General features: G+C 39.6%; 1 protein-coding gene across 1 annotated transcript; it reads right to left on the bottom strand.

Moving 5' to 3' along the window:
- tlr3 (toll-like receptor 3) lies at window positions 1–6,571 on the bottom strand. The gene is made up of 5 exons (XM_083923245.1): window positions 6,170–6,571; window positions 3,745–4,204; window positions 3,426–3,620; window positions 1,438–3,287; window positions 1–491 (listed from the first exon to the last, which is right to left on the bottom strand). Exons 2-5 carry the CDS (start codon window positions 4,192–4,194, stop codon window positions 260–262), a joined length of 2,727 nt encoding a protein of 908 aa, XP_083779371.1. The 5' UTR covers window positions 4,195–4,204; window positions 6,170–6,571; the 3' UTR covers window positions 1–259.
- Window positions 6,572–15,402: the final 8,831 nt, after the last annotated feature.

The following is a 15,402-nucleotide window of genomic DNA, read 5'->3' as shown; positions in this document are numbered from 1 at the left end:
TGAACTTGGAATAGTTTTATTTTGAATGACAAAATGTATGGAGCAAATTCCTAAATGAGGATTGTCAAAATATAACTGTTAAACTGGAGTTTGTTTAAAACAACATTGGAGAACATTTGATTTCCAACCTTTACGTACTTGAACAGGAAAATAATAAAAACAATAAACACACAAAGAAAAGCCACAATTGTTGTACAGGTAATTGTACTCACACAACACCACCTTTCACTCATTTTCTACTACTGTCAATGAGATATGATCACTCCTGCAATCTATTCGTAACACCAAGTGCTATGAGAAGCTTCTGATGAAAGGCCGGGACCCTCTCCTTATGGACAGGCCAGTCCAGGATGCAGCATGGACGCAACATGCCCCTGCGGAGGAAGAGTGAGCAAGATAACTTGTAGTCGTGAACGTCCTGCAGGAAGACCAAAACAACAGAGTCCCTGCTGGCTTCAATGACCTGGTGAAGTGCATGATGGGCTGTGAATCTGGATCAGGAAAGAGATAAGGGACGGAGGGCAGAGAGAAAACTGTGAGAATCAAGCAATAGCTCACAACAGGCTGGGGTATATTTGGCTTATATTACAGCTAAGGGGCTTGTTCGGCCCAGCAGAGACAATATTAAAGTGATGGACAGATTGCAGTTCAAACCAATTCTATTAACAAAAATAAGCCATAAAGCAATGTTCTTACATTATCTGTAAAGTGTCCTGAGATAACTTTTGTTATGATTTTGCACTATAAAAAAAATTAAATTGAATTCAATTGAATTGAATTGAAATAGGTCATCCTGCCTGGTGGTTGCTATGGAACGTACTATCTTGACTTAACTCAGCCTGTAGCTGCCTGGTTAGCTTAACTTAGCATAGCCTACCGATTTAGCCTTATCACCGCAGTCAATCCCACCGCATAATCTGTGTTATTAATCTATCAATCGAGTTTATATGTCACATGTTATCATATAAGTACCTTATGTACCGATGGCAAGTTGGCACTGTTTGGTGCTATCCGCGGTACTGAACTGGACGACGGCCGAGACACTAACAGTGGAGATGCAACGTGTTTCCATTTTGTAGCAGTTTGTTAGATAACCAGTTTGATACTAGATAAAAGATACTGCTACAAAAGCAGTGTGGGTTGCTTAGTAATAACACAAAGTCTCAAGCACCTTGTATAAAGGGATTAAAGTGGAGTGAGTGAGCTGTGTCAAGGAATTAGACGTCACCACCGTGATATGCAGGTATTATAGTACGGCTAACAACCAATCAGATTTCTGTTTGTTTTAAAACTCACAATATATATTAAAAATATATAACACAAATATCAGACCCTATGTAATCCAGACAAAATGCATCACAAAATTATATATGACAGATTTAGATTTTCACTATTATTACTATCTATTCTAACGTATAAATCGTATGTTTGATTTACCGTCTACACCAGGGATCTCGGAGAAGACTTTCAGTGACGACAAACAAGATTTTTCTGGAATTCCTCATATTGTTCACGATGGATTCCAGCAGTGACATGCCAGGGACTGCATCTCGATCCTCCAGACAAAACCTGCAATTGCCATTCTCTAAGGGGACCATCTTTCTCTCCACCCAGCTGCTGTCTTTCTCTGCGTATATGATGTAAGCATCGTATTCAAATTGCCTGCCCTCTTCCACGTTGGCGTCGCTTAATCCTAATGTGCGATTAATCAATATGTTCCAATAAAACTGGATCCTCCAGCCGTGGAACCGCACCAAAAGTGCAGTTACTATCATCATAATGACAACAGTGCTGCTCAGTATGTAAAGAGTCTGAAATGGGGTCATATCTTTGCAAGACAGGATGTCAAAATCCATGATGGAGTGGTTAAAGTAAGCTAGTGGAGTGTTACACATATACTGGTCCCTGAGACCTGGCACCCTGGTCATATTTGTGTCATTCAACCATGTCACAAACCACAGTACGCTCTCACATGTGCAGTCAAATGGATTTTTGTCCATTAGAAGTAGGCTGAGGTTGCTCATGGGAGTTTTAAACACTTCGGGCCTCACAGTTGTGATCAGATTCTTCTGTAAATTTAAAACCTGCAGTGACTTCAGATCGTCAAAAATGGAGTCCTTAAGACTATCAAGGACGTTGTTCGCCATGCTGAGTTCACGGAGGTCCCTCAACCCTCTTAGTGCCTTTTCTGGGATCTCATCCAGCCCGTTACTATCCATCTGTAAGGTAATCAATCTCTGTGTATATTTGAGGAAAAACACCGGCCCACCAAGGTTTGCATTCTTCCACAAACGGGCTAAGTTATTGTGTTGGAGCTTCAGTACCTTGAGGTTCACAAGCCCCTCCAACATATTCTCTCTCAAGTTAGCAATGTTGTTGTTGCTGAGATCCAGGAAGGTGAGGTTGAGAAGGTGACTGAATGGAGACTGTTCCAGGTTCACAGCTTCGGCTTTAAGGCTTCTTCCCAAAGTCAGGACCCTAAGCCTGGGCACGTTAACAAATGATTTGGAGTCCAGATTGACTGTCTGGTGGTTGTTCGACATGTAAATCTCTTCGACTTGGTCTAGGCCTTCAAACTCTTTGCCGGTGAGAGTTTGCTTGATAAAGTTGAAATCAAGAAGTAGAGTAGTGAGGTTTCTCAAAACGGAGAAGCTCCTCGGATTAATCTGTGCTATGGCTGTTCCAGTTAGGTTGAGCTTTTTAAGAGGCGATCCCGCCAGTGAGACTAAAGTCTTGTAGGTGATGTTTCTGAGTGACGGATAACTGCTCCAGCTCATATCAAGTTCTCTCAGACTTATCAAGCCTGTAAATGTGTACTCACTGATTTCATGAACTGCAGTTCTCTGTAATATCAAACTCTCCAGGGCACTTAATGGTTGGAAGGAAAAATCATCAATGATTGGGATTGGGTGACCCACAAGAGCTTTTGTCAATTGGAGTCTTTTTAAACGTTTGAGCCCCTGAAATGTGTCCTTGGTCAGGTGTTGGATGTTGTTGTCTGTCAAAATTAGATTCTCAAGTCTGGACAGCCACTGAAAGGCGCCTTCTTTAATTTCTTTCATGCTGTTATGGGACAAGTCCAGAAAGGTTAGATTTGTTGTCTGTAGCCCTGTAAAGGTCGTGTTTGTGAGTGTGACCAGCTGCTTCATCTTCCGAAGAAACAAGGCGTCAATGGCCGTCACTGACAGCTCCGAGCAGAGATTAGAAATAACTAGTGTATCCATATTGCTTCCATCCATGATTAAAGTGCGAAGGCTTGAAATGGGCGTAAAACAACCGGGCTCCAACTGCAACAAAACATAACACAGAGTTCTTACAGTGATGCAAAAAGGGAAACAAAACAGAGGACTGAAAGCAAGTTGCCACAGTGACTACTTTCTAGTGACACTGACATTTCATTTCCTATTTCTAGGTAAGTTTCTTACCGTTTTTAGAGACACAGACGACATGTTGAGGACTTGTACAAAGGACGATTGGTTAAGAAAGGAAAAGTCATCTTTCTTCAGAGTGGTGAAGTCACTGAATGCCAGATTGAGGCTCATGAGGCTGGGCAGCTGAGGTTGAGAGCCCAGCTTGGCTGACTGCAGTTTGTTCTTGGAGACATCAAGAACTTTCAGGCTCTGTGAATGATGAAAGAAGAATAAAAACATAACCAAGTGTTATTAATGCAATGTATGAGAGGCACATTAAACAACTATAGTTGAAATGAAGGAGGGTAACTGACTCTGTAACTGACATCTTTACCTTAAGTGCAGTGAAGGGCTCTCCTTGTAACTTCAGTTTATTACTGGCCATAATCAAAAATGTTAGATTAGTGCAATGGCTGACATCCTCCTTCTTCAGCACATACACTTGATTGTGTTCCATGTTCAGTGTGCGTAGCAGAGGCAGAGTCTGGCACAAACCCCGGTCCAGCTTGGTGATACTGTTATAGCTGACATCGAGATGGACGAGGCCTGGGTATGGGGTTAGTGATGCAGGGGGAATCCCCTTCAATCTGTTGTGAGACATATCCAGGATGGTGATGTTCCTGGGGAGGTCTGGAGGAACCGCACTGAGGCTGAGGTGGCTGCAGTCAGCTCTGCCATTTTGCACATTGCAGGAGGTCTTCTGGGAGGCCACGCAATTGTGCAGCCCTGTCATAAAATAGCTGATGATCACCGCTGGGAGGAGAAGGGAACTGGGGACATCCATGTTTCAAAACCTTTTAAAAGGGAGAGATGGAATCAAATCTGCAAACCTTAAACTTTCCGTTTGTGCAAGCTATATTATCATCTTAAAATATACGTCAAACATGTAAGCAAACCGTCATGGCTTACACATCCAGCAGACACAGAGCAACATCAGGACATTTTTGGAGTCCTAATGTCATGTGTGATGACGGAGAATACACGGAGGGGACCCATATGCAGACACGGAACTCAGGAGACAGTATTAACAAATTTAATAAAACTTATTTACAAAAGTTGCACTAAAAACAAAGGAAAAACACGAAGAGAACTAGATACAAACTGGCACGATGGATGGACACAAGAGGAACAGGTACACAGAGAGACATCAGGGTATGTAGAGGGTATGATCCGGCACCGAGTGAGGCTCAGTACCGGGTTAATGTGCAGAGTGGCAGGTGATCAATGTTAACAAGGATCACCTGCCAGGAAAACAAACTCAAACCAGAAAACAGAAATCAAAGCACATACAGAAAAACACAGACAGAGGGAGACAAAAACAACGATTAAAAAGGAGAGGAAGAGACTGTCCAGAACTAATCACAACACCTAAGTCCAATATTCAGTCCTCTTTTAGCTCCGTTTGGGTCTCAACCATATCCTGAGAACAATGCTCAAGTGGCAGCTAGTTGCTAGTTTTGTCAGTCTGCTGTTTTTGTTGCTGAGATTTTAGAGCGTGGTGGGTTTATCAGAGCTTTTACACTAAAAATAAATGCCACTACGGAGTGTGAATCAAAACAGGAAAGTTGCAGGCATTCAAACTAAAATAAAGAGCTACTGTAAAAGAGTCAAGCTGGGCGTTAATTCTCATCATTCAGTTATTTAATCTATAATGTTTAAGGTCCCACATGTATTCTTTATTATAAAGCAGGTGGATGTGCTTTACGAATACTGTGAAAGTATCAAAAAGTTCAACCCACAGAGAAACACACAGCCCATGTTGAGCAACTGTGCCTTTAAACGAGCCAGGACTTTCGGACAGTTGTGATGTCACGGTTTAAATACAGGTAATACAGGTATAGTGACACATTATTATGATTAAGTGTTGTTTGAACATTAAAGCACGTAAACATGCTCTAGTAGAGACCCAAAATACAAAATGAGCATAATATTGGACCTTTAATATAATGAAATGTTGATTGCTGTCACTTTATACCACCACTACATCACTTATTTTTGTGGTACTGTAACTTGCTGCTGCTACACTTCACATTGTCTCTTTATATCACCACTACATCACTTTATTTATTTATTAATGGTACTGTAACTATCTGTTGATACACTTACTGTGCTTTAGGACATGCTGCTACATTTCACTGTGGTTTACTGTAACTTACTGTAGCTGTAACTTACTTCAGTACGAAATGCTGCTGCACTCCACTGTGCCATACTGTCACTTAGTTCTGTAGGTAATGCTGCTACATTTCACTGTGGTTTACTGTAACTTACTGTAACTGTAACTTACTTCAGTATGAAATGCTGCTACACTCCACTGTGCCATACTGTCACTTAGTTCTGTAGGAAATGCTGCCACATTTTTAACATTTTTAACACTTATAACTTATCGCTCCTTCTCACTTATTTAGTTTGTACTTATTTCATTTCAATCTGCTGCTAAACTGCACAGTGCGCATTGTTGCACTCTGTCACACTTAGTTCATTGCTTGATTTATTTTACGTTGGCTTTATTTTGATTTGATTTATGTTTATGCTTATTGTTACTCTGACCCTTTCCCACCTTTGTATTGAAACTGTTGCACAATAATTTCCCTCGGGATCAATAAAGCTTCTTGAATCTTGAATCTTAATATTAGTCATTAGTCCATTTATGCGGAAATCTAAAGGATTGTATAATAATCATAGCAGTTATAGCAGCATACCTCGACTCTCCACTGTTAGTCTGGCTAATATTTTGGATATTTAACCTGCAGAGTTCTTACCAGATTTTGCCTTTGCAGAAAACGTTTGCGTGTAGACTTGACGTGACCTTCCAGCACCACTGTGTTATTAATTCTTGTGTGCAGACGAGAGTATTAACGGGAGCTTGTGAGGGACGCGCTGCAGCAACAAGGCAAGAAAATACGGAAACGAGAAAAAGGAAACTCCGGTTTCACTTCTACAACATTGTCTGGAGCCACTGGAGGATTTAACACTTTCTACCAGAACACTTCACCAGGCAGATTGGGAAGTTTGGATGAAAGTCATAGACTTCCTCAAACAGACTGGATCCATTGTTATTAAGAAATATGCTCTTTAAGCTGATACAACATTCACAGTGTGTCTGACATGTTGGCTCGAGACTTCGGTAACGTTTTGGTAAGGCGTGGTGTCAAACTGGCAAAGTACGGGCACAGTCCTCAGAGAAGGACGGCATACCTCGAAATACCGTAATGTGTGTTAAATAGGAGTCATGTTGATTTCGGAAAATGTGTTTTAAGTCATGAATTCATTTGTAAACAGAGATTATGGGGTAACATTTGTGGCCATTTCTATTGAACAAACTGTTTGACGAATTCGTGTTGATGTAACGCAGTGTGGCATAATTACCGTAAGTTTCCAAGTATATGTGCAAGACAATTTATGTGGAGGAGCAAAGCCGGCTGTAAACAGTTGTATTGCTTATCTATAAAGCCTCTGATGAGTTTGAAAGAACACAATTAAATTGGGTATGTGTGTGCTGACTTATATACTATGCAGCCCATTGCATTTTCAGAGATTTGTTTGATTTTTCTTTTCTGACTTCTCAGTAGGCATCTTCTGGAAACAGAGCATGACTCTGCACATAACCTGTCTACTGTAGTTGACAAAAGTAACTTGTCTTCAGCCCATGCATCAACCTTTCTGGAAGAAAGGTTGGTCCAGTCTTATCTGAAGTGACACTGGGTTGTTAGAATTTAATGCTCAGCAGTTACCATATTCAGGATCAGGGCGGTGCAATTATGGGATCACTTTATTTGTGCAGCCCAAAGTTCAACCATTAGATCAGAATGACACATGCACACACTTGTTATCAAAGTGAGTATTTCATTATGCATGTGTCCGTTCTAAGAACAGATGCAGTCATCTTTAAAAAAAAAAATGAATACTAATCCTAGAAGATGGAAGTGAGTGATTCTCTCACCTGTAGTTCCCCAAAAAATAGTGTGCAACAGTCAAGGTGCAGAAGTGAGAGAATGCCAGAAAAGAGTGCTTTAGTGCCCAGGTTATAGGAGAAAACCCTATAGGGGTGTTAATATGGTAAACTGCTGCATTTATTGAAGGTAATTTTACTTTAATACACCTTGAAAGAGTATAAGACAAAAGCATGTGCTACTTTATTTCTGTTGTGCATGTTGTGTTTACAATCACAGATGGATTGGGTCTCTTCACCCTGGCGCAGAAACACTGCATTTAAAATCTGTGACATAGGTATAATTAACAAACCATGGGGTACAGAAATTATCCTTTTGAAAAGCATTTATAACCTTCATACACCAGGGAAAGAATGAACACTCTTTCCTAAACACACAAACCTGGAAGCTGCAGTCTCAGGGCACTTTGTTTTGAAGCAGAGAAGGGTGCTATCCACTCAGTCACTCTCTTTTGGGACAGTCTCTAAGTCGAGAAAACATAATTTTTTCTAGTCATATGATAATGTTGAATTAGTCATAGTTTTATTACATTACATAACTTTAAATGCCTTCATTGAGAAGACAAGAGAAGTGAAACTTAAGTGAAATAAACTGGACAAAAAAAAGAAAGAACCACTAGAGGGCAGGAAAATACTGTTATTGAGCTGCTCAACATCAGTAAGTAACACACTTGAGGCCACAGTATAATTCTTGAAACATGTCTTGCTTTAAGGTATAGCATGATTAGTATTGGAAACATACTAACAGACATATTGGAGCATATGCTCTGACACTATGTTACTCACCTGCAACACATCTAATCAAAGCTTCTCTCTCTGTTGCAGCGACGCTAATGCATGCATTCATCTATTTCAAGACTTTTTGCGGTTCAATCTGGATCATCTTTGAGGGTTAATCCCATTATTTAAAACACATTATTAATGTTTTGTTTTGTTTTGTATAAAAGGATGTCAGTTATTAAAAAGTATACATCTTAAATTAAATGTATTATTAAAAAGTTATTCTAGTTATTAAAAAAAGTATACATCTTAAATTAAATGTATTATTAAAAAAGTTATTCTAGTTATTAAAAAAGTATATATTTTAAATTAAACGTATTATTAAAAAAAGTTATTGTAGTTATTAAAAAGTATACATCTTAAATTAGATGTATTATTAAATAAGTTATTGTAGTTATTAAAAAAGTATACATCTTAAATAAAATGTATTATTTGAAAAGTTATTGTAGTTATTAAAAAAGTATACATCTTAAATCAAAGAAGCTCATTTATTGAACAATACTGTATATATTACAACAGTTCTAGGCTGGAGGTAAGTGCATTACTATAGATATTATTATAGTTACTGGAAGTGTGTCTGTCTCTGTCTTTGTGTCTGTCTTTGTCTCTCTCTGTCCATCTGTCCGTCTTTTCTCTCTTTCTCTCTCCTTCTCTTCCTCTCTCCGGTGCAGACAGATGTCCGTCCTCCACAGAGCTGGGTCTGTCTGACGTTCCTGCCTGTTATAGTGAAGGTTTTCGTTGCCACCGTACTCTACGGGGGAATTGTTGGGTCTATGTAAATCATCAATAAGTCATAGAGTGTGGTCTATACCTAGTTTGTAAAGTGTCCTGAAATAACTTTTGTTATGATTTGGCACTATAAATAAAATGGAATTGAATTGAATTACTGAGACCGTCGAAAAACCAATAAATCAGAAGATAACTACATGGCCCAACCCATTTTGAAAGGTCAGCAGTAATGTAAAAGCAGACATGACCTGCTGCTGGTGCTAATTGAGTCATAAATTAGAACCACAGTTGATTAAAATACTCTGCACTACTGAACGCAATTAACATCTTGTGGGTGATGGGTAAGTGTAATGTCATTTATTATTTTATTTTTTTCCCAGAAATGCTTTAATATCCTCTTTCACTCACTGACCATATCTCTCACTAGTGTCATATAAAATCTTTTATCCCATCACACCAACAGCCACTTTGAACCGTGTTAATTAGCTTGACGTCAGCTGTCACGCAACACTGAACCATGCTGGTGTTGGTTTGGATTTATGGCATACTTGGGAATGATGAGAGATGTCCTGAGACACACTGTATCAAAGTGCTGCTTAAATGAATGATTTGTTTCGTCAAAATCCACGATGAACTTTGATTCGAAGTATGTCTGTATGTGTAGCCTTTCTTAAAGTCATTGTCCAGGTGTTATTAGGTTCTGTACACAGGACCACTGTGGGCTATAGCAGAATGACTCGAGGGATGGCAAAGCCGCTCTTTGGGTCCACCACTTTGGCCCTGGCTGAAATATCCAATAGATATTGTATAGTTTGCCATGAAATTTGGTATAGACATTCGTAATCTCCAGAATATGACTCCTAAAAACTTTGGTTGACTGAGTTGTTTTCCCTTTAGGGCTACTGTGAGTGTGACAGTATTGGAGGTATTTGTATGGAATTTGCTACAGATACTCAAGGCCTGGAGAGGCGATGATCCGCTCATAATATATTTCCAAATATTCTCGGCCTTGCTATTTGGAATCCCTAATCCACTAAGATTATGAATATGATGAATATATACCTGTAATACACCTGTATACACCTGTAAACAGCATATTAGCATTGTCATTGTTAGCATGTTACCATGCTGAGCACCGCTTTGCCTCGTACAGCATCACAGCGCTGCTAGCATGGGTGCTGACTCCTAGTCCAGATTTACACATGACCAAATCAATCACATTCAATTATGCTTAATAGCTTGTTGGATTCGTAAAAACAATCATACACATGCATTCACTCAGGCACACATTAAATTATGCTGCATACCACAATATAATAACAGTTGTGAATGCTTTCTGGATTGTACTTTGGTGTTGTAATTTCCTGCCCCAACAATATATCTAATAAGTGCCCATCGAGACAAAAGTGTAACAACCTGTGTTTAAACTCTTAACTCCCCGTTTGACGCAGCATGTCAGTTTCCCTCCATGTTTTCCCGCTCCCCTGCACTCTCTTTGCTTATAGACTATTGATTGTGTGGAGATTTATGGAGGGAAGACACTGACCCTGTGACCTTTCATCACAGTTTTCTCTCTCAGGTAACTGGATTATTACTGTGGATATGCTACAGTGAAGGAGGACAACTGTGTTCTTTGTTGAGGATTCTACAATATGCAAAGCAGGATCCATTGACCCAAGAAAAAGGAACTATGCAGTAAACTCCCCTGATCCTCCTTACAGTCACACAAACATGCATACACCTTTCTACCCCCCCTCTTTTCCACTGATTATTAATGCTGGTCCTTCCTGGCATAGACCTCAGGCCTCCTGACGTCTTTGATGGTTTAGCCCGGTGCTAAGCCAAGGCAGCTTACACTAGAGGGCTTTGTGTCAATAGCTGGATTGCTGAAGACCTGTAAAAAGTAGAGAGAGCCGGCATGGTTAGCACTGTTGTGACGGTCAAGGTAATAATGTGATACATTAAATAAAGAGTTATAAGGTTCAGGGTTTTTTATGCAGGAAAGACAGCTATAAAACAAAAGAGAGATCAAAAGGTGCACGGAGATGGAACGGGTCGTGATGAGAACCAAAGCAAATGATGCAGCAGGGAACGAGAAAGCTGACAGGAATTAGATTCACATCATATTCTCTTGGAGAAACAACTTGACACTGGAATGAGGGATTAAAAGTAAAGAGAACCACCTCTACCAAACTGAGCGACAGGCATTGCTATACATGTTTCACTTACCCTGTGAGTGGCTAGTGTGTGTCTTGCGTATGTGTGATTGAATCCACTCATGCAAGAGGGATAACTGGGGGGGCGGGAGTGTGTGTGTGCCACATACTTAATCTTACTAGCTTGGGTAAATCTACTCTCCTTCATTTGCAGACTCTCTGGAGTGGTGGAATGCTTCGAAACCAAAGGTGAGTTTGCCTTCTTGGCTCTTCACTGCTACTGTATACATGGTGGATGTTATGTAATCCTGTGCATTACCTCACACAGTAACATCATTATCAACGTGTTCAAATCCTCACTACACACTGATGTACACCAGGAAGTCTGTAAACTGTACACTCATAATGTGTTCCTGGGAGTTTGTCTGAGTATTTACAGCATAAACCTCATGATGTGGAGTTAATTGCAGTCTAACAGCAGTGCATTGTAATTGTCTGACGTAATGGGCACCGACCATTCATGTGCAGCTCAAGTGAGTGAAACAAAAACTAGAGCGAGGATCCCTAAAAAGCCAGAGCAGCAGTGGTACAGTAATTGAAGGCTATGTTAGCTTGATTTTGCATTGATGTATTAAGAAGAGAAGGAGAGGATGATTTCCCTGTTCATCTCCACATGAGGCTGGTGAAGACGAAACAGCAGATATAGGGTAAGTGAGATTTTATCTGGGGAAGAGAGAAAGGATAATGTACATACAAGGAGCGGTGCAGGCGATAGCAGCAATGTTGTAGCATGTTCTCTCTGCCCTCTGCAGAAAAAAAAGACACTGCAGTATATCTCCCCCTCCCCAGTTTGCTGACCAATGATGTTTGGAGGTCAGACACCCAGCTCTGCTACTGGTGTCAGCCACACTGACACACGGCTTGTTCAAGAACACTGTGGTTATTACACCTCAGAGGAAGGGAGGGGCAAATGTAAAAGCAATGTATGTGCATTTTAATTTCAATGACATGCTGGAGAGAATACAGAACAGAACGTGCATGCATTGAATGTTCTTTGTCTTTATCAGATTTAGTCCTTTATTAAGGTAATTAACACACACATTACATGGATGACTTCACGGATATGGCACACAAGATGATAGTTGTGTTAGACTCAGGAGAGTGAGCATTCAGTGACATGTAACAGATGTAACTTCCTAAGGAATGTATCCCTGATTGTGATCAATGAAACCAGTGCGACAGCAATAAACAGACTCACTAGTGAAAATTACAGAATTCCTTCTCTTCAGTGAAAAACATACTGTCAGCTGCGACTGCAATTATCGACACACTCATTGTGTTTTATTTTTTATTTGAGCATTAGCTGATGGTATGTGCTTAACATCACTGGCCAGTGCTCATTAAGTGCTGACTCAGGCCTCTTCTCACTAAAAGTGGTCCCCCAGGGGTGACAGGACATCAATACTGAGGTGGAATCAGCAGCGTGGATCTACTACTGTGCTGTTAACTCTCTGCAGTGCAGCTCAGTAAAATGCAAGGAGAGACAACTCGGTGTGTGGCTGAATGACTGACTTATTAGGAATGTGTGCCCCAAAGAGGAGCCTTAAAACTCCCCGTTCCTTTTCAGAAATAGTTAAAAGAAATAACATGTATTCAAATATTACAATTATGAAACAGGGAGGCAAGAAAACTTTCACATGAAGCTATGACCACCAAATATGGCATATCAGCTGTTCCAGCAATACATCTTATGATGTACCGTGTAATATGTATGATATGTATAGACGTATACAGTATAGGAATGAGATTTGCAGTAGGGCTAACCTTTTTATTCTTGCAGGAATTTCTCATCAACACATCCTAGAATAGCCATTCCTGCATTAGAGGGAAATTTAAGGTCTATTATTTTTATAACTTATTTTTACAGCAAGTTATTAACCACATGGTTGATTGTCACAATGTGCGGGGTAGGTTGCCCTCAGTTGAGTTTCAGTAAAACAAATGATTGAATGAATGATTTTAAAAAACATTTGTAACTTTTTTAATTTTTGGAGCTAGAGACTCTATGTGATGAGTCCTATATTGAAATGTGTGCCTTCAGTGTACAGACTGTGCCTGTGTGAGTTTTGCAGGGACTTCTCGAGTGAGAAGTTGACACTGTGAGGCTTTGACCATGTGCTAAAAGCACAGACAAGTGGCCTATTCAGAGGGAGATTACACCCGTCTAACACCTAACTGAAGGCAGGCGGAGCTAAGTGCCAGCACCTTAAGCTTTGAAAGTACCGAGACTGTCAGTGATAGTTAGCAGAGACTTAATGCGCTCTTGATTTAAAAAGCCATATGGTTTGAGGACCTTCTCTGAACACACTGCACATACAGAAGAACTCCAGCTGACCAGCATGCTGACTGCAGACTTTTACCATTTTCTTACATTATTTGTAATCGGTTAAATATCACCATTGTCCAACAGAGCACATTGTCTTCAACAAACAAACAAAACAAAAGTTGTAGCCAAAGCAATTAAAGCAATAAGATCAACGGTTTTGATAGGATTTTGATGATTTTATGAATAAATTAATACATGCAGTAAACACCCGCAGCGTTTTTCTTGCATCCACTAATAAGTTCATCCCCCTTTGGCTAAATACACAAATATTTCTCTGGGTCATGTGGTCAAAACTGATTTAGCGAATTAGGTCTCTCTTGATGTGGCGCAGCAGCGCTGTTGTTACCAAAGAAGGAAGAGGGAGATTCATGGGTCACATTCCTTATCCTAAAAAGTTCTCAGCCTTAACAAATTGCTTTGACCCAGACAGCAGGACAGTTTGCTACTTGTACGTTACCATTATTCCCCATTTCCTGTTTGTGCTAATGCTGTGAAACAACATACTGGAACTTAGAGATGAAAGGCCTGTCTTAGCTTTGGAACTGTGGTAGCAGTATTTGTCTCTGCTGCACATCCTGTATGATGGAAGTGTACAGCGTTATTCTTTATTTACTCAAGCCCATTTCTTCCCTATACATTCAAGTTATTCTCTATCCACATTTCTTCTCCTAAATAAATACTTGTCATTCTTGCTGTTTGGACTCCTTTACAGGGACTCAGACAGGTTGTAAAAGTATTCTATTATTATTCCAAACTGCCATTATTTGCTCCATCCTGTAGACAAATGTGTACCACTAATATTGTTGTTGTTTAGACTGGATTAATCTCCTCCTGTTACCTCCTAATAAAAGCTCCTGCTCTCCCCTCTGGCAATGCGGGTCTGATAGGATTAAATGAGCCATTAGTTGATTACAAGCAGAGAAGAGGCAGGAAATCTGTGAAAAGGGGTTTACAGTTTTTACAATAAATCAAGGATAGAGTTCTGAAGCAGATCTTTTCTTTTTTCCCATGAATACTTTCTCCTAACTGGCTAATTAGTAAGTAGATGATGGAAAGAGCAAGTAATGCTGTTTATTCTGCCAACTCTGTTTAAGCATCCCCAGCTGCTGTCTCATGCTGCTGATAGGGAGCATCACAATAATTCCTCAGTCAGTGAACATAGGCGTGCGCGGAGATGGGCAAACAGAGATCTATATGTGCTGTTGTGAAATAAAATTGATCAAAATAAATATAATAATAATAATATATCTAATTATTGGTGCTAAAAACTGTGTTTGATTATGATATTTTTACATTGCAAAGAAATACTACTGTGAAGCAGTTGGTTGACTTTGATATTTAGTTTTTCATGTAATACATTTTTTAACATATCTCAGAGAAGCACATGGTGTAAATAATAAGATTAGTGATGTCTGAATTCCATTTAGACGCCCGCCCTAATACAGGCATGTAATATGCAATACTATATGTATGTAATTTTTAATGGCCTGCACGATAGAAACCTTGGTCCAAAGTTTTAGATAAGATAAGATGAAATGTATTGAGCCCAACCTGGAGAAATGCACATATTAAATATCTGTTATGTTTAGCAAAGGCAAAGTAAAAGTGATTGAGTGGTACAAATTAAACACGAAAATACAAAGAAGATCAAATAAATTTAAGTAAAATACAATACAGTTTCATCCATTAAAACAAATAGAATACAAGCTAAAGACACCCTTCATCTATGTAGCACAGATATGTACATGCAGTATGAATTGCTTATGACACATTTGTATTGCACCTAAACTGTATTACACACATGGTGTACATGATGCATGCAATATGGAACAAAGGTATATCAAATCTCATCTCATCTTCATCCGCTTATCCGGGGTCGGGTCACAAAGGTATATATAATGAATAAACAAATATAATTGCACAGATTGAGCCGTAAAAAATTGTTCTCATTAAATCATGTTGACAATTGATGTTGACAGACAGCAGCTGAAC

This window comes from Echiichthys vipera, assembly GCF_963691815.1.
Source record: "Echiichthys vipera genome assembly, chromosome: 2".
Taxonomy (NCBI): domain Eukaryota; kingdom Metazoa; phylum Chordata; class Actinopteri; order Perciformes; family Trachinidae; genus Echiichthys; species Echiichthys vipera.
Note: the sequence above shows the minus strand (reverse complement) of the source record. Positions and strands in the feature narration are given on the sequence as shown.